The following is a 25,351-nucleotide window of genomic DNA, read 5'->3' as shown; positions in this document are numbered from 1 at the left end:
GTTCTGTAGGGTAAGCTTGAGTGTTGTTATCCTGATTTTCAACTGTTATCAATCAAGGTTTAGAGTGGGCTCTTACAGGAATGAGTTGCCTTAGTGATGTTGTCACTGTATAATGACAGAGCTTCCCTCTATGTCCTCTGAGGGCATAGCACGTATAAGGATGCAGTTAGTGTGCAGCCAAATATGAATAAAATGAATATGTATTGCAACCACAGTTCAATTAATACATTCGAAACTTTGTAAAATATCAGCCTTGTGCTCCATGGCCAGCTTGGATTAACTGATTCATAAGTCTGCTGGATGGTTAGATTACTTTTTTTTCTTAAGAAATTTAAATACTTCTCAGCTTCTACAGTATCCCAAAGACAATAGACCAGTTGAGTGGCGGTACTTTTCATGATGAGCCCGGGCTTCCAGCAGTAGCTGAGCTCAAGCGGTTGTCAGAAGGTAACAAAGTTGACCAGGTACATTTCTGCTCATATTCCTGGAAAAAGAAACCCTGGCTTTACTATGTGGAAATGGGAGTCTTTGAAGGACAGAAGGGAGAGGTATCTGGAACTGACATGTGATCTTTTTTCTTTAAGTGCCAGCGAGCAGACAACCTCTTGTGATTAACTGCTAACATGAGCACTAAGCTCAACCCTGGTGTATGTCAGAATACTTAGCAGAAGACACAAGTATTCCCATAGAAATTAACAATATACTGGAGCCCTGTTGACACAGTGTACAATATGCACTGTAGGTGTTAATATTTGGCAGCGACAACCTTGAAATTGCCATGGAGAACATCCACCGCCGAACGGATTCTTTGTTGGTCTCAAAGTTTCGTGTCATGCCAAGCTGATGCTGGTTGTTCCATTTTACCAAAATATATCTTTTCAAATCAAAGCTGTCAAAAAAATTGGGGATGTTACAGTTCTCTCCCACGCTTTACAGCCATGCATATATGGGTCCAGCCCTGGGCTGCCAGTGGAGCATCATGTCCATATAAACAACAAGATATATGAACTAAGCGCTCAGCTGCACTCCTTGCACATCAAAGCGGCAACTCTATCTCACAGTCACTGTTGACCTCAGATGAAGATTTGTGAGGGACCAGGGAGAAGCCTTCAAGAAAAGATGACTCCTTTTTTTCTAAACAGTACTGATAAGTGGGGTGATCTAAGGGGATTGGAGACAGGGGTCTGATGGTTTGTACAGATGTGAGAGGGACGGGGTGATGCTACAAAATGACCTGATCCCTCTAAAAGAGGGACAAAGATAATTTAAGAGAGAGGGATGATGACAGATATCAACAAAGGATGTAAAAAGAAGGTTTCAGAGGCCATGTGCAGGGCATCTGAAAGGTTGGTGGAAAGAAGAGCATGGTGTCCTTACACATTAGAGTTTTCTTCATTATCTGAAGTTATTTTGTTGTCTGCTTTTATTTGCAGGTCTGTACTTCCTTGAATCAAGATAAAGACACAGGTAGTAGTACAAACTGTCCTATGTGGGCATGCTGTTGTCCTTTTCTTCAGCTATCGTCAGTCAAGATGATGACCTAGCCCTACTTTATGTTATGAGCAGAGGCATAATATAATTTCTATAATTTACAAAAAGCAAGAGGGCGTCACATCAGCAACATTTATGGATATTAGCTTAGAAGACGATACCATTCACTGTCAAGATTTTCAAGCACCCTATGATTGCATCCATTCATGCAGGAAGCTGGTACGGATGAAAAACCCGAGCCAAAAGGGTGGCATATTACATCATTTGAATCAGCTTATTAACATGGATAAAACTGTCACCCAGCTTGTGGAAAAACTCACTGCATTCCAAAACTGATACAACTCCTCATCTGCAGTGATAACTAGAGAGACGAGGGGGGATTTGGAGGTTTTTAAAGACACAAACTTATCCCCCCAGAGGTGATGAAATCAGTGAATGACCCCCTTACGTTGATGTTGCTGGGGAGGTTTTAAGATCTACAGCCATTAACTTATATGGTCAGGCTGGTCTCATTTACTGTTCATATTTATACCTATGAAAAGTAATACACTAATATACATATATAGCCAACATAATCGCTGAGATCGGCTGAGATCACATGGCCTATGTGCTGCAGGCTGTCCTTCTTAATATGATGGGAGCCAAGGAGGAAGTAAGGTAATGCCCTGTGGTATAAAGAGCAACAAATAAATAAAGACTTTGACCCAGGAGACCAGGGTTTGTGTCTCGTATGAAACCAAAAGTCAGTGTACATAGGTCATGTTAAGTGCGCAATGTGGCGACATACAACTATGATTCTTTTAAATTTAACCTAAGCAGTAGGTATGCTATTTCATGAGATATCATATGAACCATGTGCATAACTTCCGTAAGATATCATATGAACCACTGTATGAGGATAGATTGATATGGTACATCTTTATGTACTCATGTAGCTAAACTTGGGCATTTGGTAACACATTACCAGTTGAAGTTTACCTGCAATCCATTTTAAATTAGGCTGCTTGGATAGCCATGAGAAAAGCAACAGCAGGATAAAAGCATGTAGCACACAGTATTCTCCCATTGAGATCAATCTCTGGAATCAAGTCCCTCACGCAATTAGAGTAGTCAAATTTGTGGGAATCTTGAAGCCCAAAAATCAAGACCGATTTATTCTGATTGTCAAACCACTGACCTTAACAATATCTATCTCAGGAGGGATACAATATCATCTCCTATCCAAGTCTAGACGGCTCTGACATAGAAACATGGCTTTGGGAACCCAGTGAGAGCCGCATCCAAGTGTCTGCATCTCCACACTCACTCTCTGTCTGCCATCTGTATGAGTGTGCACATGGCTGAATGTGTGTGCTCTGAGTGTGTGACTCATGCTCAGCATGGCTGAGTGTCTGTGTGTGGCTGTCTGTTTATCTTTCCTCTCTCTCAGACACCAGCCCGAAGCAGTGTTTCAACTTGGCAATGGATGTGGATGCAGCCTCAGCTTCTGCGGATGCCGGTGTCGGCTGAATCCCATCCCCTGGATGCAGGTGCTGCCCTTACTACTGATGATGGTCAAAGTCCCATCTCTTCACCACACCTATGTCATGTTGATCTGTGTTTCATCTCCCTTCCGATTTCAATGGCACTGTCCATGTAAATGTACTTTTGTCCCAACATATTATAGCCCATCTCCCTTTGATCTAGACTGCCCAAATATTTTCCCTTTTACATTTTTTTCTAACCATTGCTTTTGCTAATTTGATATTTGATATTTTCCTCTTTCTTTCTAGGCTAGACTACCAGATGCTCCAGATCCAGCTTTGAAAGATGTTGTTTGTACTGTAGTCAAAATGAACTACTGTGATTAGCTGTCAGTACTGCTGGCACTGTTCAGTCCCTTGTCTGGATCAAACTGAGGGAATTCAGAATGGGTTGTTCTAATGGTGCAATTTGATCACATAAAAGCTTGGTGGAACAGTGAGGAACACCATCTTTGTACTTCACTCAATAACATACAGCGTGTAACTGCAAGAACGTCTTGTTTTTTCATAATATTATCTCTTTAAAATCAAATTTGAACACTTCACACTGCTCTATAATGCCAAATATCAGCCCTGACTAAGCTTTGGAGCAGGATTTTTCCCCTACGATTGTCTAGATTGTCAAATACGGTTTACTGTAAATCAGCCGAATAATCCTTTAGTGTGTACCCACCCTTAGATGTTGGAGAAGAAGGCTTGACTGCAAGCTCACTGGTTCAAATCATCACACAGTCTTGGAAAATATGAACAGGGAAAATGAAGGAGAAACACGAAAACCACCAAGATGCCCTCGAGCAAAGTATTTATCCCCAAACTGCTCCATTAGAGCTGCTCAGTGGCCAACGGTAGAAGGCTGGTTTCACTGGCAGCTTCAACAGGGGAATGTGTGTGTGTGTGTGTGTGTGTGTGTGTGTGTGTGTGTGTGTGTGTGTTAAAGTCAAGAGTAGCATGCTGAGAAAAAAAACACTGAGGAAAGACTGAGCTTGAGAGGACGAGATGAGCTTGTTACTTTGTCTCCACAAGGTGAGCAGGGTACAAGGCTTCTTATTTAACTCATCTTATGGTTTTATTATACAGACTTCCATTTTCCTGGGAAGTGTCTCAAAGATGGTCCTTAAATAAAAAGCCAGCAGTGCGTACAGGGACTACAAATCCAATAATTTCAAAATAAGTCAGAGTAAGTGTGAGAAAATGACACTATGGCTTTTATTTGCTGAGTCCAGAGAACAAGATCTCATCATTGTAAGAGGCCCCTATTATTTCATAAATCGATCCCCGCGATGCCTTCCAACTTTGTATCAGCAATCTTAATCCCCCCGTTTTGGAGAACAATGAGGGTTTTGAGTAGCTACAGTTTTCAGTATTTGCATTGGAAGTGGGAGCTATCCCTATACAGTTTATAATACATGATATTTCCACAGAGGGAGAACGTATAGTCTGCCAGAGTTTCCTGCCATTTAACATTACCTACTCCTCTCTAAGAGGGTCATGTACTGAACACAGACATATCAATCCACTCAACTCAGTTAGCTTTACTCACTCACCAAAGTTCTATTTCAATTTTCTTCCATTTACTTTAAGTCCCCCTCCACTCAAAAATGTGTTTTTCTTCTGTTTATGTCCTCTAAAATGTCTGACCTTGACTAAACTGACTTGTATCTGTGCAAAGTTGGTCAAGAGAGAGGTGTTTTCACATTCTTCTACTGAAGGGGGCAATGGGGTGGACTTCCCTTAAATCTGAGATCTAAACGTATGCCCAGCTAGATTAGGTACATCACTAATACAAAAGCCAATAATTGTCTAATACAGGACACACATTTGGAAAAGGGGAACAAACTTTGACACAACACCGACAAAGACACCTGCAATCTCTGTGGCTATGTCTGCTGACGATAAAGCCTCTGGGGGCAACGATGAAGCCTCTAGAGGCAATAGCCAATAAGATGATAGCGGATGGGTTCTGAGATGCATTTCGGCCAATGTGTTCTGCATCGCCCCACCACTGTTTACCTGCCGCTCAAATGTGATTAGTCAATACTGTTTGGACTACAAATACATTACAAATGGTAACCAAATGCTTCCGATTCCAAAGTCTTGTCCCGTTGACTTCAAATTCTGCATACAAATGTAGGTATCTGTTTATCAAGGGTAAGAAAGCTGAAACCTCCAGCACAGAGTGGACTTGATGGTACAGAGAGTAAAGTTTGCATTAGCATACTGAAAGTTTCGACAGCAAGCACAGTGTGCAGTTTTTGGATATAAACCGGACCCTGGAGCTTCCTTTAACTATCCACCAAAAACCCCATCATAGCAGATATTCTTGTAGGTTTCACAACCATTAATGCTAAGTGAGCCAAGCTAACAAGCTAACATCATCCATCCATCCATCCATCCATCCATCTTCAACTGCTTATCCGAAGCCAGGTCGCGGGGGCAGCAGGCTGAGCAAAGTATTCCAAATGTCCCTGCAACGCTTTCCAGCTCCTCCTGGGGGACCCCGAGGCTTTCCCAGACCAGACAAGATATATAATCCTTCCAGTGTGTTCTGGGTCTGCCCCGGGGCCTCCTACCAGTTGGACATGCCCAGAACACCTCTAACTGGTGGCGCCACGGAGGCATCCTGATCAGATGCCCGAACCACCTCAACTGACCCTTTTCAACGCAAAGGAGCAGCGGCTCTACTCCGAGCTCCCTCCGGATGTCCAAGCTCCCTACCCTATCTCTAAGGCTGAGCCCAGCCATCCCTCTGAGGAAACTCATTTCAGCCGCTTGTATCTGCGACCTCATTCTTTTGGTCATTACCCAGAGCTCACAACCATAGGTGAGGGTTGGGATATAGATGGACCAGTAAATTGAAAGCTTTGCCTTCCACCTCAGCTCTCTCTTCACCACAACAGTCCGGTACAGCACTTGTATCACTGCAGATGCCGTGCCAAACTGCCGATCCATCCCACGCTTCACTCTACCCTCACTTGTGAACAAGACCCCGAGATTCTTGAACTCCCTCGCTTGGGGCAGTAACTCACACTCAGCTAAATAACAACATAAACAAATAAACAAATCTGATACGTGAGCTAGTTTGGTGCAGAACAGACTCCTTATCTGAGTCTAGGTCTAGCTGAGGCTCAAATATGTATGGCTGACTCTCTCCAGTTTTGCATTATTGCTAACGATAGCCATCTCGATGCGCACTGTTCTTTTCTTAGTTTGAGCTCAAGCAGGGTTGGAGAAAGCCGCATAAACCCCACCGCAAGCAGCGGTGGTTGGCGGGGCAGAAGCCAGATCCAGAATTTCTCAATGAGGACAAAAAGTAGATCTGCTTCCGACCCTTTCCATAGTTGTTATTTTTTTTTTTTTTTTTAATTTTATGTAGGGAAACGTGTAAAACAAAATATTAGTATTAGTATAAGTACTGCTTTAAAACCTGACTGGAGGGGGACTTGACAGAAACTTGAGAGTAAACAAAACAAACATGACTAATAGAGATAAACAGTGACAGACATAAATGGGGGTAAAAAAAAGACAAAAGACGAAAACAATGACTCCTAATCTGTGTTATACTGTCTGTTACGACATGATTTATAGTGGTGACTGGCACATAGCAGAGTGAGTCACCCACACCATCTGCCCCTTCCTACCTCACCTCTGCCAGCATGCCTGTGTCTAGCTGTCTGTAGTGTACCCTCTCTCCGCTTGCTGGTGCCCACGCTTCATCAGCACTCCTCCCAGGGGTGATGGATGGCCTGTCCATACTTCCCAATGACTAAAGCAAGCTTCTTCCAGACCACCTCATTTCTCCAATATTATTAAATTCCTTCCTATCACCCTTCCTCTGACTCACCCCAGCACCCTCGTCACAACTATGACTACTTCCCTAGCCCTACGGCACAATGGTCAGCTCCATTTATGGCACTTGATGAATTGCCCTGCCTCATCTTCTCTCATCTTCAGACCAAGCCCTTCCCTTCTGTTCTGTATCTAAACCAAAATTTTAACCGTATCCCCTACAACTGTAATTTAAACTCCTTCTATTAACTCATCAATCATCTTCATTGTAACTTTATGCTACGCAGATTTATTTGAACACTATGAACAATGAAATTTTCCCTCTATTTGTGGTTAAAACATGCTGTAAAATGTCATGAAACTTTCCCAAATTCAGCAAGTCACAAAACCACCACATGACTAACACAATTAGACAGTGTAAAGCCTCTAAACCTAATTTCCATGTCTGTGACAGTGGAGGGAAAACCATATGGGAACAGAAGAACAGCCTTCCCAAAGACCAACAGTGCTAACCACTGTCACCCAAAAGAGTTAATGAAACCACCAAAATGATGAACATACACACACATCTCTTTCTCAGTAGGCCTACTTCTATTTATGTGATAAACTATTTGTATGTTTGTATGGGTGTGAGTGCACATGGTTATGGCACAGTCAAAAAGTACACCAGTACAGGCTTTGAATTGAGTTTCTGTACCTGTGTAGACCTCTGCCTCCGAGGGATCCTCCACTCGTTTATGCTGGATGACATAGTCCGAAACTTTGCAGCCAATCAGAGGCTCCACATCCATCCACTCCAGGGCCACCATTGTGCTTGAGGGCTCCAGGTAAGGGGCTAGGCGCAAACTAATGGAGCAACATACAGAAAGCAAGGTTAAACACATGGAAATAAGATAAATATTAACAGTAAGATCAAAAGGTTACCACAACTGTTTGTTTCCCTCATCTGGAATTTCAAATGAAACTGTGTGTGCAATGCCTCGAGTATGGACCTTCAGCTAGAATGGATAAGTAGGAATCCCATGTGGTCATTGTTATCTTAGAGTAGAGACTGTCACACCTCTGCCTTTACAGATCTCATTGGACAACAGGATGGCGAGCTGCAGCTTTGCACAAAACAGCATTCCGATGCCACCTGTTCACCAGAAGTGTTCCCTGTGCAGTTTAATCCCTCAAAAGAGATAAAAGAACAATATTTCCATTTTGCCTGCCCTCCAGCTGTGCTGAGAGAGGTAGGTTATCCCTCTTTCATAAAAAGCATGCCGCTCAGTTTCATCCTCACAGACAATAATAATAAGTACTGCAGGGGTTTTACTGGCCTTACACTCCGGCACTGGCCAGAGTTGGAGATTTTGCTGCTGCAGCGACTCTTCACTGGCTCTCTCATGCCAGCAGGCATAGGCCCAGGGAGTGCCTGACCAAAACTCTGGTTGTGGCACCAGGCCCGTGCTCTCCAATTCAATAACCACTATCCACAAACAAAACAATACCAAAACCGCCATAAAAGCATTTAAAATACTTGTGCAATACTTGTGCAACACATTTTTGGTAAAGTATTGCTAAACGGTTAAGACCAATCTAATTACAAAGTCTATTTAGTAGCTGTTTTGAAATTTGTGATCATATCATGTTACCTTTGTCAGCAGGCAACCCAATTGTCAGAAAAAATGTTGGCATTGTAAGTTTCTGCAAACCACAGATACATTACATTTGTACATTATTATGTAGTAGATCCACTGAAATTTACATTTCAACTACGCTCTGGTTAATGCGTGGTAACATTTCTGCACAAAAACCTCTTGGTAATGGTTAGGAGAAGATCATGTTTTGGCTTAAAATACCAGGTTTTGGGGCAAAGTCATTGCTGTCAATGCTTTGAGAAAAAAAGAAAAACCACAACCTCAACCAACAGAACACCTAAAAAGCCATCAGAAACACAGCAATGAGTCACTAAATCACAACCAGTTTGGCTGTTGGTGGTCTTGAACAGTGGTTTGCAGTGGTCTGCAGCTTGGTGGGTGTCTTGCATTTGTGCCATCCAGGGCTGGGCGGTATGACAAAATTTTCATATCATGGTTTTTTTTTTTAAAAATCATATCGGTTTCACGGTATTTGACAGTATTTTGTTTGGGTTCCGTCCACTTGACATGCTGTTGTGTTGTACTATGACCTAGTGCTGGAATTTGTTATTTACGTGACAACACCTGAACGCAACACAGGCTCCACTCCATTAGTGCCGTGCTCGGTTCTAACTGTCTCCGACTCGGGTCGGCTGCGGTCAGGAAAATGCGGCCTGAGCCGTGCTCTAGTGTGCTCACCTGTGTGTGTGCACACCTGTGTGTGTGCGCACCTGTGTGTGTGTGTGTGTGTGTGTGTGTGTGTGTGCACGCGCATCGGGGCGAAACTCCGAAAGATAAATAACATGAGGCTATTTAGTTTGTTTAATAAAAGGATAAGGTATAGACCTGCTCTATAGGCCTGGATATGAAGCGCCAAATAATATAACGGTAGTTTCTAAAGAGCTAAGACAAAAAAAAAAAAAAAAAAAAAAAATCAGCAGCAGCAGTCATATTACGGCAGTGGCGGCACGCTAGTTGCACTGTTCTTTTTGGTGTGAGTTCTTCTGGGTCATCGTGTTCTTCTTCAGCAATGTGTACAGATGCTACGCTTTCAGGACTCTCTCCGGCAGCCATTCTCGCCTCTAAACTTTTCTCCATGCTCTCACTCTCACCGGCTCTAGCCAGCAGTGAAATAGGTCCCTGCTGAAACACTTTCCCGCTGCGCACGTTCCGGACGTTGGTTGGGCTATTCATCGGTATTGCGGTATATGAAAAATTCATATCATAACGAAAATAAATACCGGTTTTCAGTAAGAACCGATATACCGCGCAGCCCTAATGCCATCCACCATCTTCTTCACCTCCCGATGACAAAGTCAACTCATATACTATGTCTTTTTAAAAACTTTGATATGATACGCATGAAATGTGCAATGTAAGGTAGTCATGGTTTGCAGAAATTCACAACGCCAATATTCTCTTCTGGCGACTGGGCTGCAGCAGATGCTTGCTCATTTTATTTTTTTGGAATTGCAGATGATAAAGTTTCCCGTTTTTTTTTTTCCTCCATGTTGGATTAATGTTCCATGTTTATTCTTGACCTTGAAAACTGTATTGTCACAAAATGTATTCAGCCCCACAGAAACAGTATTGGACTGGGAGGCAATGTTGATGTCGTTGCCACAGTCTGTATTGCAAGATGACGTAAAGCACACTGGCCAACAAAAACTTTGTTCCTTGCACAATTATTAGAAAAGGCACAACTGTAAAATGAGAATTTATTGTCACTAATGTGCCAAAATGACTATTTGTATCATTAGAATCTAGTCTATATGTTTAATAAAATTTGAAATTGTCCAAAGAGCCACATCAGTAAGTTGTTTTCATGCCACTTATGTATGCCATAAGATAGAAGGAAGTAAACTACCTCATCCAGAAGAAACCTTCCTCCAAAATATGCATCTATGTTTTAAATAATAAATATTAATTATATCAAGTCTGTGAAGCCAAGATATCCCAGATATGGATGCGGTCATCTTTTGTTAATGAAATTTAGAAAGTAAGAATTCTGCAAATCTTTACATTTGGTGATAGTTTATCATGTGGGCAGGACATTTGGAAATAAAACCATCACATTAGGTGCAAATGTCATTAGGTCTTGGACCAGAATCCTCTCTTGCAGCACTATATTTTATCCTTGTTAAGCTTTTATTGTTATTCTAGAGTGGTGCCAATAAAAATGCTCTTCATTCATACTGGAATATAATATACTAATAGGCAGATTTTATTTTCTGTCTTTAATTAAATGCTCTCATTGTAGCCTCATCCTCTAAATTATTGCCCTTTCAACTTCCTGTTTCTCCTTAAAAGTTCTCAGGGCAACAAAAGCTGGGATGAATGACTCAAGAGTATTATTAGGACACCTTGAATGAGAGCATGTTCTTTTCAGAGGGGTGTGAGGGCTGATTGACAGCTATTAGAACTCTGGGGACTGTGCTTGTGTCTACAACTTTCTCAAGTGCCCCAGGAGTCAGTGGAGACAGGTACGTGTGTGTGCATGCCCACGTGCATATGTGAGTGTGCCCGCGGTGCATCAGTGCATGCATCCATGAAATCTCTCTTGTGCATGAATTCTTAGGTGTCATGGTGTCACCTCACACTTACATTGGCTGCCTGAGGGGACTGCAGTTAGGCAGGCCATCTTTGCTGAAGGCACTCAGGTCACAGCGACACCAGTTATCAATGACATCGCCCTTTCCAGCACACCAGTATGAGCTCATTGTAGCGCTCTTGAAGGCCTGTAAAGGGTAACAGGTGAGAGAAATGCAATTATCTCTTAGAACATGCGCCCCCCATCCATCTATGCTTACCCCACCCCCATCTCCCATCCCGACCACCAGTACCCTCCATATCCCAGCACACACCTCCTTCCATATGATGACTCTCCATTCATTTTCTTTTCCCCATCCCCTACAATTAGCCATCAACACTAACATATCAAACCTCAGCCTTACCATGATGAAGTGAAGACTGTCCAGAATGTCCTCACTTGCAAAAATGACCTCTCTCGGAAGATCTAGAACTCAAGACGGGTCTCACAAAGATAGAAGTACAGGTACACACACGCCCACACACAGTGACCTTTTCATACCCACCGTTCCCAATTACCGGAAGGCAGGAACATCTCACTAACATCCACAAGCTTACACTGTGATATCAGAGATACACTGACTTTTATGATGGAGGTGTGAAAGCTGCGACACTCCCCACCTCCTCCATTCTATGCGTATGTTTGTGTGAGGATCTGTCGGTGTCGCTGTTGGTCTGTCTGTGAAGGTGATGGCGAGCGGGGGGAGGGGGGGGGGGGGGGGGGTGCTAGGAGATGACATCATCTCCTAACATCTCCTTGTGCTGCTTCATTAACGGGCGAAAGAAAAATCAAAGGCAGAAGCTCAGTCATCCTCTAAAAGGCAGCAAAATGCCAATATAACCGTCAAAGCAATAAAGTATAATGTCAGGGCTTTCCCTAAAGCCACAGGCATGATAGAGAGTGAGTTCAAGGGAGTTCACAAGCGCTGTGGCTCCCCCTGTCACACTATGGATCAATGGAGCACTCAGTTATTTATGTGCTCTAACTGGTTGGCAGTGCTGCCTCATGCAGACAACTTTGGAGATGTGCTTGATCATGGTCACAAAAATAGGACACTGGAACCATGCGGAAACATTATCACTGGGTACCAGGCATCCAACAAAAAGCAAAGAGGAGCCACTCCTTTGTTCCAATACACCATGACATTCACTTATCCGAAAGCAGAGGAGCTGATGAGACCACACACATCTTTAAGACAACTGCGAACATGCAGCATGTACACGTGGGGACATGCAAACATGTGCGCGCGCACACACACACACACACACACACACAAACAGATTTCTGCACTGTTGATTAGTGAAAGTGACATTTGAGATGACTTTGGGCATAGTCCTGACCAGAAAGGCAGACGGCTTGGCCAAAAAAAGAGTCAGGGTATGCACTCAGAAGCTGATGTTAGCATTTCCACAACACTGCATTGTTAGCTGTAAAGGAGGCTCAACAGACTTTCATGGGAACTGACTTCTTCCAATACTGCTTGCTTTCACTCAAGGCAAAGGATCTTGAGAGTTAAAGTGACCTAAATGAGCAGCAGAGTAAGAAAGAGTGGAAAAAAAAGAGGCTGGTCTCCAAAGGGAGTAGGCTGGCGAAAAATCAACAGGATGAACAAGGACACAAAGGTGTGAGAAAAGGAAACTCCCAACTCTGAAAGCATTCCCCACCTTACTGTGGGACAGGAGCGGGATCCTTCAACACTCAAGGCTTTCCTGTCATTTATCCTCCAATACAAGCCCCTCTAAATGAGCGTGCTGAATGAGCAGTTATTATAGGGGGCAGGCAAGCACTGTAATCCATGGCTATATAATAACCCCCTGGAAAACCAAAAAGGGGAAAAGGTAATTACATTTCTTCCCCCTTGCCTGAACCCATGTGACTAACTGCTGCCAGAAAACAACAGCAGCAGGGGTCTTGCCACCTCATGTCAATGGGAAGCAGGCCACAGACAAAGGCAACAAGAAAAACCTGGACTCAAGGTCTATGCACGCACACAGACTAGACAAATATGAGAAATGAGAAATGACCTCCGCTGCTAGGGGCAAAAGAGTGAAAGACCACAGGACCGCCATGCGTTTACCACCACCAGATTCCTAGAAAAACCCCATATGGGTCTGCGCGCTTGATTGCATGGCTGCACATGTGAAAAATAGACAAAGCGATTACCGCCGTGTTTATGTTTGAAGAGTAATGCAAGCCAGTCTCCACTGGGTAAACAGGGAATCTAATTGTGGTTTAGAGAATGAGGTGGGGGGTTGGGCGGGGGGCACAGGAGGTAAAGCAGTGATGAGGATTTAGAGGAAAGCAAGAAAAAGTGATAGCTAATACGTGTAAAGTGATAATATGTCAAGTGTGTGGCGGTGAAGACAGCTTATATGTCCGGTTAGTGCAAGTTTGGAAAAAAAAAAAAAAAAAAGGCTTGGGTCAGTGAGGAAAATCCTTTAGTGAGATGAGCAGACACATTTAGAGGCCCAGGAGAGAGTACTTCTGTGTTCAATGCAGAGATAAGTCATGGCTGAAAAGATGAGGATACCCTATACTGTATTGATTAGCCACAGATCATGCATTTCCCAGAACACTATAGATCCATATAAATTCTGTGCTGGCCAGATAGGGGTACAAAACAACCCTTATCCATTATGCTTCATATCAGAAAAGCAAGTGTTTTTACAAAGATGGTCCTGTCTGAGCATTGACTGTAACAGTGTGAGACAGTTTTTGTGCCGTCATGACAGATTTGCTTTCAGGAACTGGCGATACCCCGATGGTTATAATAACACATGGTTCTACCCTTTCACAAATATGCCACAATTCATCTCCATTGACCTTATCGATACTGAACAAATTGAGCTGAAATGTAATCACCCCCTGCTTACAGAAGACAAGATCGGAACAGCAAGGCCACGGAGCATCAGCAACAACTCCAGCCGCAAATTCCAAGCCTTGACATCATCTCTGGAGCCAGCAGACTCACTGGCACCAAAATACTATTTGGACCTTTCACTTTCGTAGAAGCCTGTCGTGACTTACAAGAAGGCAAGGGAGGCCATTGTGACCTCTTTAATGTATTAATCTGTTTGTCTAGTCTAAGCTGACCATATTACTGTCCGTCTTCCGAGGCTAATACATGAAAACACTGGCCAGCTGGCCCACAGTATTGATTTATAAGATGATCACCAGTGGTGGTAAAGAGTCTAAGTCAGCACACACAGGACACCATCAGTAGTGACCTAAGTGTGCATGTCTGCGTGTGTGTGTGTGTGTGAGTGTGTGGGCGCGCATGCACGGCAATGCGTTTATGTAGCCTTTCCAGTCATTTGGGGCTAATGGTGTTAACAAAGGAACCAATGGGCTGCTTCTAGGAACCTTAACAGAAGTAGCACTTCCAGGAAATTGGACACTCGGGGCGGCTGGAGGGTTGGTTCACCCAGAGGTTGATGGGGGATTGCTGTGTCACAGGAGGACCCTCAAATAGCATGTATTGGTTTTTAGGTGTGCTAACTCTGTCTGAGGACGGTCTCAGGTAATCTGACCTTTCCAGGAAAGTAAATTGACTTGTTAGTTAGAGTGCTATCTTATTACGTGTTACAAAATAACAATCTAAGCCAACAATTTTTTAAAAAGACAACAGAAAAGGGAGCATACAATAAAATAAAAATATATAAATGATTAAATAAATAAAAACTGACAAATATTTAATTAAAGTGGAAACTTACAAGAGTCTGCTGGACATTAACCACTATCTGATTAATGGAATAATTATCAATGCTGCCTCTGACCCATTCATAATCAGGGGGCAGTTTCAGGAAAGAAGGATTTAGTGGTTGTTAAACTGTTTAGTCTAGTAGCCTAGAGGACTAGTCTGAGCTACTGCTGATGTAATTAATGCTTCATGGGCCAAATGTTGAGTTACAACATACACTCAGATGCTAGTTTATTAGGTAGACATAGCTAAAACCAATGCAATCCAATACAACAGCCTGCAATTAATCAGGAGTGTTAAAATGTTGTGTGATTCTAGCAGGTGTTGGTGTTATTTTACCCATGAGAGTGGGGCTAAATAACAGAAACAGCTCTCTGTATAATGCAATACAGTTCAACAGCAGCACAAACTACATCCACCACAATTACCATACAGTTGATCAACACCTTCACGAAGGTAGGATTTTTTAAAAGGGCTGTTGTATTTGACTGCAATAGTTTTGGCTAGGTGTACCTAATAAACTGGCAATTTTGGTGTTGTAAGTACTGACCAGGACCGCCTATAAGGGTATTCATTTTCTGTAACTGCTTATCCTGTTAGGGGTCGCGGGGGGGCTGAAGCCTATCCAAGCTAACATTGGGCGAAAGGCGGTTTACACCCTGGACAGGTCACCAGACTATCACAGGGCTGACACATAGAGACACACAACCATTCACACACACATTCACACCTATGGGCAATTTAGAGTCACCAATTAACCTGCATGTCTTTGAACTGTGGGAGGAAGCCGGAGTACCCGCTGACATGGGGAGAACATGCAATACCCTTCAAATGCTACCCCAGTGTTCGAACGCCCCACCCCGGGTTCCAACTAGGAATCCTCCTGCTGTGAAGCAACAATGCTAACCATTGCACCACCATGCTGCCCTTTAGCTAGTTTTAGCTAGGTGTACCTAATAAACTGGCAATTAGGTGTAGTTATTGTAGTACTTGTGCTTTCTGGCGCTCACTTTTCATCCTAAATATAAGCAAAGTTAATCAAATTTTATTTTGAACCAAACTCTTCCCTGTTACTTATTAAAACAACAAAAATAAACATAAACATTGTATTTATTGTTGCTTTAGTAAAACATAGTCTGTTTCATAATAAAAAAAAAAAAACCCTGCTCCAAAAACTTGTACGCCGTCTTTTTTTGGCACAAGAAATTTACTGATCTAAACAAACTATGAGACAATGTTGGAATGAACTTCCTTGCTGTGTCAGGAAAATAAAGTAGAATAATAAGAGGGAGCTGGAAAGGGTTTTAAACCCCAAAAATCATCTTCTTTCTGTCAGCTCAGACAGCTGCTCCCAGCCCCTGGCCTGGCACTGACCATAGAGAGATTAAATTTGTATGAATCTGTTAAGGATCTATAGGGGCATGCTCTCTCCTTGGTACTGAAGTGTTGTTCCTGGGATCGGAACCTGCATTTTCCTTTCTTTCTGTGTGGCATTGCCTAGAGTTGGCAGCAACATTCACTGTTTCACTGCCTTTTGATTTTTTAATACAATAACTACATATTGTACTGGTTAGGAAGGTTCCCCTGAGGCAAGCTCCACCCACCCATTGCAAATATACCTGCCCTGCTCTTGTGGGTAATGCTGCTTCCTCCTTCGTCTGGGTTCTCTCTCTTGCTCCTGTGCCCCCTCCAACCCCCCGCTGAAAATGTTCTAGACACGCCCCTGCAAGAAACTGCAGCAGTGCGTTACGGTGAGAGCATGACAGCGGCCACTCGGCAAGATATAGAGCATTCTGACCCATTAGACTCACAACCAATTTGTTCAAAAGGCTTGCCATAATTCAGTCACAGCAACACAGGACATAGGACCACTGGCAAGCTCCACAGGCGTTAGCTTATTTATTTATCCACTGAGGTATTTTTCTCTGGCACTAAAACAGGGTTGTATCTGTGTGCGTGTATTTGCGTGCACACACCAGGCCTGTAAGCAAGACCACCTTAGTCGAGTCCAAGCCAATTCCAAAACCGGTTCCAGTCGAATTCAAGTCAAGAGCGGGTTTAAGGCGAGCCAAGCCCGAGAACAGAGCAACTTGAGAAGTATTCAATACCAAGACAATGAGGGAGTAAAGCTCAAAGCTTTCCTTCCAACTACGTAACATAATCATTAAGTTGCTTTTTTTTACAGACCAAGTATGTACAAATTTATTTAAAATTCTCTGAATTTATTTGCTAAGGTGTGGATAAAAATACGATACATAAAAATAGAGTGGAGGAGAAGTGATTTTTTTTGTGCACACAGAATCATTACGCTTAAAACATGCCTTTTCAGAGAAAAAACGTGTCCCCATCTACAAACCTCAGCATAAGCAGCCTTCTTAGAAGCTCTTCCGACTGAAGAAATAGTCCCTGTTTAGTGCTTTGAACCCCATAAACTAATTTCCCTTCACCTTCCTTCACTGTATCATGGTGGAGGCATCTATATCAGGGACGTACATCTTAAAATCTGGACGCTTCAAGACAAAACTACCAGCTTGGATCGATACAACACGAGGTAAGTGAGACAATGTACTCATTGCACAATACTGTCCTCCAGGAATTATCTCCCCCAAATCCTTACCTTGTCATTGGTAATGTCAGAATTGGGTACGTGCACAGAAAAATACTAATACCCATTTTCCTCACTGACAAAGAGCAAGCCATTTCTACATTGAATTCTCTTTCTTTTCAGCCCTGGCAGTGGCTGTATCAGGGAAGGGGTAATTTCACGTCATAACATTGTAACCTCTGGCTTAATAATGAGAAGATTGATGTGAAAGGGACATGACATGTCCTGTCAAACAGTCAGGCAGCTGGGGAGAGGCCACTGAAAGATGCAGGTAGCCGAGAAAGAAGGGAGGAAGGGGGGTCGAGAAAGAGTGACAGGTCCATGCAAACCTGGTGTCGGACATACACAGACACATGCATACAAATAGGCATACACATATAGGTACGACCTCGGTACATCTAATCATGTGCTGGACAACTAAGCCTCTATTCTGATGGCTTCAGGGGGTTTAAGGGGAAAAAAAGAGAACTTCATCTCTGAGAAAGATTTTGCAACATGGCAGCTGTCTTCCCAGATAGACCCAGCCAAGTAGAAAGTGTGTGTGAGAAAGACACACACAAAGGCAGAGAGAGAGAGAGGGAGAGAATGAGCAGTTGTGTAAGTTTGTGCGTGTGTGTGTGTGTGTGTGGAGGGGCAGGTTGTTGTGTCGCTCGTCTCTAATGCAATATACGTATGTGCCTTTCAGTCTAGCAGCAGCAGCAGCAGTTGCGGCCAAGAGAAGAAGGTAAAGAGAGGAAAAGAGGAGCAGAGTGATGGACTCCCCTCCCTCCCAAGAGGTTGATGACATCAATAAGAAGCTAATAATCCTGCCTCTAGCTACCTCAGAAGGGCTTGCCAGAGCGATCCACTGCAGTCTACCCCTTCTCCTCCTCCTCATACATCTCACTCTCCACATCCCCAGAAGACCACGGGTTGGGTAGGGGGAGAGAGAGGGATAGATAGCGAGGTGTTTGGGAGAGAGGGAAAAGAGACATTTTGCTCTTCCTCACGTTTAGCTATCGATGAGGCCCACTAGGGATCGTCTGATATTGATTGTGCCTTCTTTTCTTTGGGGCTGTGGTGCTTGTTATGGGCGGCACGTACAGGGGGCTTTGCTGTGTGTGTGTGTGTGTGTGTGTGTGTGTGTGTGTGTGTGTTCGTGAATGCATATATATATATAGACATGGTTTACAGTATGTGTGTGGGTTTGTCTGTTTGCCTAATTTCAGATGGTAAGGTAATTAGATGCTTGATTGGGGGGGGGCGTGAACCAGTCTGCTCCCTATGTGCGTGTGTTGGGTGTGAGTCACCCAACACACACACAAAAGCTCCGCGCTGGCTTACACACGCACACAGGAGACATGGAGACATGTACCGGATGTCAGGTAGCAAGACAATGTAAAGACGATGCCCAAACGGAGCAAAATGTGGTGAACTAAATGTCAAGTGAAGCCAGAGCCCCCCTCCTTAATTACCTTACGGAAAAAAGAAATCCGATATGATTAACTTTCATTGCACTAAGATCCAAAGACTTTTCATACAGGATGAATCATAAACACAACATGTGGCCATTAGGCTGATGTTACATTCAGCTGTGCATGCTTGTTTAGACACAGACACATGCACACACACAGATATATATATATATATATATATATATATATATGTGTAGGCTATCTCACACACGTACACATCGACTTCCCCACAAGAGGAGAAAACCATGATGTCATCTTTTTATGCCCTCTGTATTACAGTGCTCATTTCCAGTGGTCAAAGTTAACCAACTAATGCCACCTAGAGGCCATTTGTCACAACTGCATGAGTTGAAATGCTCAAGAGGACAATGGGTATGTACAGTATGAAAGGATTACGCCACCACCACATGGCATGATATTGTATAGAGGTACAACATACTGAACAGTTAGCATATGCCTCTTACACTTGCAGAGCAGATTGCACCTTTTGTCACAGCACAGCATGAAATATGTGTTCATTTCTTCTGTTTGCAGAAGTTGTGGTATAATTAGATGCCAATGTTTATGGAAAACTGTTAATAATGTGTTGACAGATTTAATTAATAACTCAGAATGTCAGAGTTTTAACCATATCATCAATGACTCTCATTCAAAAATATTTGATGCTGCATTACATGGATGTTTTTCCTTTCTCTTCCAGCTCCAGTGATGCATCACATCTCTTGACATGGTTCGCTTTGTCAGTCTCTGGTTTAATGGCCACATTCTCACCCCTCCTTCTTCACACACATCCACATACCCGCAAGCAAACACGCACGCAGACGTCCTCCCCCCACGCTGCTTTCTCACCTCTTTGGTGACGTTGTCTTGGACCAGGCTGTAGAGGGGCACCACGCGGCTGACTTCCAGCAGCACAGGGATGGGGGAAGGCTGCTCTCCGCTCCTGCCGCTGCCGGTGCGGCCTCTCCCTGACACTCCTCCCATCATGGCCTGGTGGTGGCACAGGTGGCAGCCAGCTGGACAGCTGCCCTTCTCCTCGCAGCGGATCTCCACACCATTCACCATGTCATCAGACAGCAGCTGGCTCTTCTGCAGCGCTGACAGGTAGCTGATGAATGGAACCGACTTCAGCTCACGCCGCCCACCTCCAACAACCCCCTGGTCTGTTGCCTCTGGAGGGGCAGTCAGGACAGGGGGGGAGGGGGTGCAGATAAAGATAAACAAAGTTAACAACAACAATAATTTACATTCCTTTCAGGGGAACTGCCTTTCATTTTTATGTATTCTTTTCAAATTGTAAAAACAATTCCCTCTTCCATAACCCTCTCTCATCTTTATTTCCACAAAACAATTTATGAATCTTTGCTTGGAGTAGCAAAGAACATTCACAGTCCCTCAGTTGCATAATTCATCCACATCTGGATTTACTTTTACGTGCTGCCAAGGAAAAGAAGAAAAAACAACAACTAATTCCTTACTGTCATCAGCTTTCATAGACAAAGGGGGGGAGGCAAGGGGGAGGGTGTCACTGGCTTCTTCTCCTGAGTGTCAATTACCACTGTTTGATGTTCTCACTGGAGTTTGGGGGGGATTCTTTCTCATCATTTCCTCTTTCAGTGAGAAAACAACACACCATGCGGAGAGGAGAGGCAGCGACAGAAGCAGCAGGGTAGGAGCACAAACAGCAGAGAATGCTACTTGGGTGCTGAGTGTTTCATTTGGAGGATACATCAGGCCACATGTTACAGTGAAGCGGATTTGCCATCTGTGCTGATGTGGCAGATGTGCTTTTGTGTGTATTTGCTTTACAAGAACAGAGGACACACAGGCAATGTGAGTTTTCCAAATGAGTGATAAGATATTCTTTCTAATGACAAAAAAAGGTGTATAACGGTTGGAGTTACTGGCTTATGATGTTGCTTTGAGACATGATTTACATCAGTCAGTGCAAAGCACAATGCCTGAGCAATGAAATCTGCAGATATTCATCCATCAAACCCTCAATATTGCAGTTTCAATATCCAGTGAGTAGGATTTAAGGGGATATATTGGCAGAAATGGAATTATATGTAATAATTATCTTTTCTTTAGAGTATAATCACCTGAAAAAAAGGATTGTTGTGTTTTCGTTAACTTTGAATGAGCACTTAATATCTCCATAGGAAGCAGGTCCTCATCTACGGAGATCACCATGTTGCACCACCATGTTTCAACAGTTGCCCAGAGTGGACAAATGTAACACTGGCTCTAGATAGGCCCATTGGCAATTTTGTTGGCCCTTAGTAGCCCCTCTGAATGAGAGCATCCAGAGGGGCTTTATTCAGTCCCCCAATCCCAAATGGATCCCTTACAGACTCGTTGACTCAAGCCCTAAGCCCTTACAGCAGACCTAGGACCAATTCCATTTCACCCTCTTAGCCCTTGTCTTGGCCCTTCCCCTTGGCTTTACGCGTTCACAGTCTAGAGTGTCTTTACTGCTATTATTGGTAAAAAAATCTCCTGAACGTCTGGATCTGAAGCTACGTACGTCTCCTGAATGTCCGGATCTGAAGTTACGAACGTGTCCTGGACGTCTGGATCTGAAGTCAAGTGCATTTACCAAAATGTCACTTTTTTTTAACTTAGTGTTTCATTAACTGGTGGACCATTTCTATGGCTGTAACTAAGTCCAGTCAATTAAGTGTTTAGCATGTTGTAGCTCCTTCCCTGGGCACACTTTAGCAGGTGCTAGGCTAGTGGCCTATCTCCGACTTGCCAAACAGCATTGGAGACGCACTGATTTGCAACATGAAACTGCTTTATTCAGAGTTTTCTTTCTGGTTTAAATCACCTAATTCATTTGTTTTGGAGAGGTGAAGACCTCTGAGGACAATTTGGCTCACGGTAAAACCTCCTTAGCATGTGGATCTTAAGTTATAAGGGAAAAAATGTGAGCACACATTAGCAGATGCTCTATTTCTAACATGCCAAACAGCAGTGGAAAAGCATTGATTTGCAGCATACAACTGCTTTATTCAGTGTTTGTTTTATGGTTTAAATCACCTAATTGTCTTGTTTTGGAGAGGTGAAGACCTCTGAGGACAGTTTGACTCAGGGTAAAAACCTCCTGAATGTCTGAATCAGAAATAGGTGAACACACTGTAAGATAATAGTTGAGCACACATTTACAGGTACTGGGCAAGCGGGCCATCTGCAATGTGATGTGAAACTACTTTATTCCGTGGTTTAACCGATTTAAATCACCTGGTATGTTTGTTTTGGAGAGGATGAGACCTCTGCGGATAATTCAGCTCCCGGTAAAAACCTCCTGAACCTTGAACACTGACGGAAGTCTATACAGGAGAAGTTTCAACTGGTTGCAATATGCCATCCTCACCACTAGATGCCACTAATTCCCCTAAATCTTGAACCCTGGACCTTTAAAACACTAAATATGTATAAAGCTTAGGTCTAGGTTGTCAGAGAATTGCGTAACCCACATCGTATGCAGATTAATGAAGCTTTTTTGTCCTAATGAAAAAAACCATTAGCCTGTGGCATTACAATAAATGTATAACACAGTTGTGTAAATGTTTAAGTTCCCATCACACAGAGGCACATAGATGGATGGTTGAGATTACTAATGCATACAGTATTATATAAGCCCACATACGCACACACCAAACAGACGACATACACACAACACGGACCAAGAAAACAAGGAAAACCCCAAACCTGGAGGAAGTGGTTACAACAGCAGGAATAGCCCTTGACATTATTCAAGGTGGAGTAATTGGGCCCAATTAGCGTTAATATTTTAAATGACTTATTTCCTATTTGCCATTTTAATGGCAGAGAAATCAAACATCCTTCAAAATATTTTCAGTGGCAAAAAGACAACATACAGTGCATGACCTCGAATGTGTCTGGAAGACAGACTGAGAGAAACACGTCTAAATGTGTGCAATTTCACTTGGACTCCTGTAATATCAACAATTTGTTAAATGGGTTAACCCTAGACACAAAAAGGTATGTAAACTTTCAACCAATAATTTGTCAAACACAAACACATGCCGACACATGTGCTTTACCATCAGGCACATAGCAGCTCAGAGAAAAACAGAACACAGGTGGGGATGTTTTCAAGGACCATTTTCTAACTAATATTTGAAGGAGAAAAATCACACAGGTATCAAGTTGATGTGATATTTACAAATAAAGCTTAAAAATCAGATTTAATTACAATATATTTTAATGAGTTTTCAATGGAGTGGCACGGTGGTGTGGTGGTTAACACTGTCGCCTCACAGCAAGAAGGTTCCTGGTTCAATCCCGTTCTGTGCGGAGTTTGCATGTTCTCCCCGTGTCAGTGTGGGTTTTCTACGGGTACTCTGGCTTCCTCCCACAGTCCAAAGACATGCAGGTTAATTGGTGACTCTAAATTGTCCATAGGTGTGAATGTGAGCGTGAATGGTTGTCTGTCTCTACATGTCAACCCTGCGATAGTCCGGCGACCTGTCCAGGGCATACCCTGCCTCTCACCCAATGTCAGCAGGGATAGGCTGCTAGTTTTCAATGCCTAACCAAACAGACCAAAGGGCCTTGATGTAACTCTACGCTGCGAGTAGTTTAGCGTTCTGTTGTACTATGGCGCTCGGACAGCGACAGTAGGTTTTGGCAAGTAAATTTGGCATTTGAAAAGGAAACTGAAAAAAGTTCCAATACAAAAATAAAACACGGGCATTAAAATTATTTCATATATTTCTTTTAATGATTTATTTTGTATTAATGAATTTATTTATTATTTTGCATTCTTGTGGGTTTTTCCACTGACAGTCTTTTTTTCATGTCACTCTTACAGGACTCTGGGTCAAGAGGAGTCATTCTCTCTTTCGTATGAGAATTATATGTAAATCATCCTTTCCTTGCCCCCTCCCCTCAAAATCCTTACCTCTGTGCCCAACATGTCAGTATGCCAAATAAATAAATAAAAATAAAAGTAAAAACTGAAACTAAAATAAAAATGTAAGTGGCACGGTGATGCAGCGGTTAGCACTGTCGCCTCACAGCAAGAGGGGGTCCTCTGTGTTAAGTCTGCATGCTCTCCCTGTATCAGCGTAGGTTTTCTCTGGGTACTCCGGCTTCCTCCCACAGTCCAAAGACATGCAGGTTAGGTTAACTGGTGACTCTAAATTGCCTGTAGGTGTGTATGGGAGCGTGAACAGTTTTCTGTCACCATGCGTCAGCCCTGTGAAAGTCTCGTGAACTGTCCAGGGTGTACCCCACATCTTGCCTAATGTCAGCTGGGATTGGCTCCGGTCCCCCCGCGACCCAAACAGCATAAGCAGTTACGGAAAATGACTGAACAAATAATATTTAATGCCTGTTTTATTTTCCAGTGGCTGTTTTTCCTTATTTAATGCCTACTTTTATTTTCAATGCCAAAAGTTACTGTCACTGTTCTAACTCCCACTGTTCTAAAGTCAACAAGCAGAAATCCCGTGTTGTTAGAGCATTTAACACTGTAAAAAGTCTGTGTTATGCTCTATTTTTAAAGGCCCAATAATAAAATACTGAGCTAATAATTAATATTTGCATAGAAAGTCCTGGACAATTTACACACTTAAGCAAATAAAGGTATTGTCCATTGTAATGGACAAAATGAAAAACTAAAGTAAACTTGCTTTTAACTTCTCATAACTGATTTTTTGAACAATCTGAACAACACTTAACTCACTAATTAAAGTTCATTATTCTGGCTAGAAATGCAACACTATGTGTGAGGATCATGAAGGAAGAAAATGGGTGAATAGCTTATGGACTAAACTCAACCACTAAGCTGTATAATCATTTGTTGATTGTAAATTGCACCTCAGGTCACTGAAATATCCAAATCCCCAGACAGAACACCAAGGACACAACCTTAATGTCCTCAGTTGTAGCTGTGACCCTGGTGTGTGTGTGTGTGTGTGAGGGAGAATTGAGTCTGTATATACATTCATTTATGTACGTCTTTGCGGATTACTCCCTGTGTGCGTCTGTGAGACACTGGCAAACGGTCGAAAGGGTGGGTGGTACACTTCATGTGCAACAGTGTGTAAACAGGCTCAAGGGGTGGCCCAAGAGCCCAATTACATGCACTTCTTGAGGCAACACAGACACAGAAAAGAGCTGTCGTCACCCAGCTCTCACAATAAAGCCCTGTGGCTCAGGTTGGCTGTGGCTGGCCACTCTAATTCACTCTCACCCCGTTTAACTCATTTCACCCCAGATTACAATTGTTTAGACCCACGTAAGCAAATGCGTTTGATGAAAGATTTGGCACTGTCATGTGCTGGTGGAGAGAGTAAAACACAGCCAAGGTAATGTTATCGTCAGAGTTAGCTGATCTTGTTACGCAGGGTCTTTCTTCCTGCATCCCCCCCCCCCCTTTTTTTTTTTTAATTTACTTTTGGACTTTTACAACTCCTTGTTTTCTCTGAGTGTCTTTACTGTCTTGTTGTGAGGCTGGTAGCAAACTGCTGTAACATAATTTCCATCTGGGCTCACTAAAGTACTTTGCCTGTGTGTCTGTTTATTTGTGTTTGTGCAATGTACAGTTTCA

General features: G+C 43.0%; 1 protein-coding gene across 1 annotated transcript in view; it reads right to left on the bottom strand.

Moving 5' to 3' along the window:
* Positions 1 to 25,351, bottom strand: part of astn2 (astrotactin 2) — a 443,146-nt gene that overhangs the window by 56,286 nt on the left and 361,509 nt on the right. The window contains exons 17-19 of the mRNA XM_033646535.2: positions 19,618 to 19,940; positions 11,024 to 11,157; positions 7,498 to 7,646 (exon numbers count right to left, since the gene is read on the bottom strand). Of these exons, the coding sequence (XP_033502426.2) occupies positions 7,498 to 7,646; positions 11,024 to 11,157; positions 19,618 to 19,940 (606 nt within the window). The remainder of the gene's footprint in view (positions 1 to 7,497; positions 7,647 to 11,023; positions 11,158 to 19,617; positions 19,941 to 25,351) is intronic.

This window comes from Epinephelus lanceolatus, chromosome 19 (genome assembly GCF_041903045.1).
Source record: "Epinephelus lanceolatus isolate andai-2023 chromosome 19, ASM4190304v1, whole genome shotgun sequence".
NCBI lineage: Eukaryota > Metazoa > Chordata > Actinopteri > Perciformes > Serranidae > Epinephelus > Epinephelus lanceolatus.
This window is presented reverse-complemented; position numbering and strand designations above follow the sequence as displayed.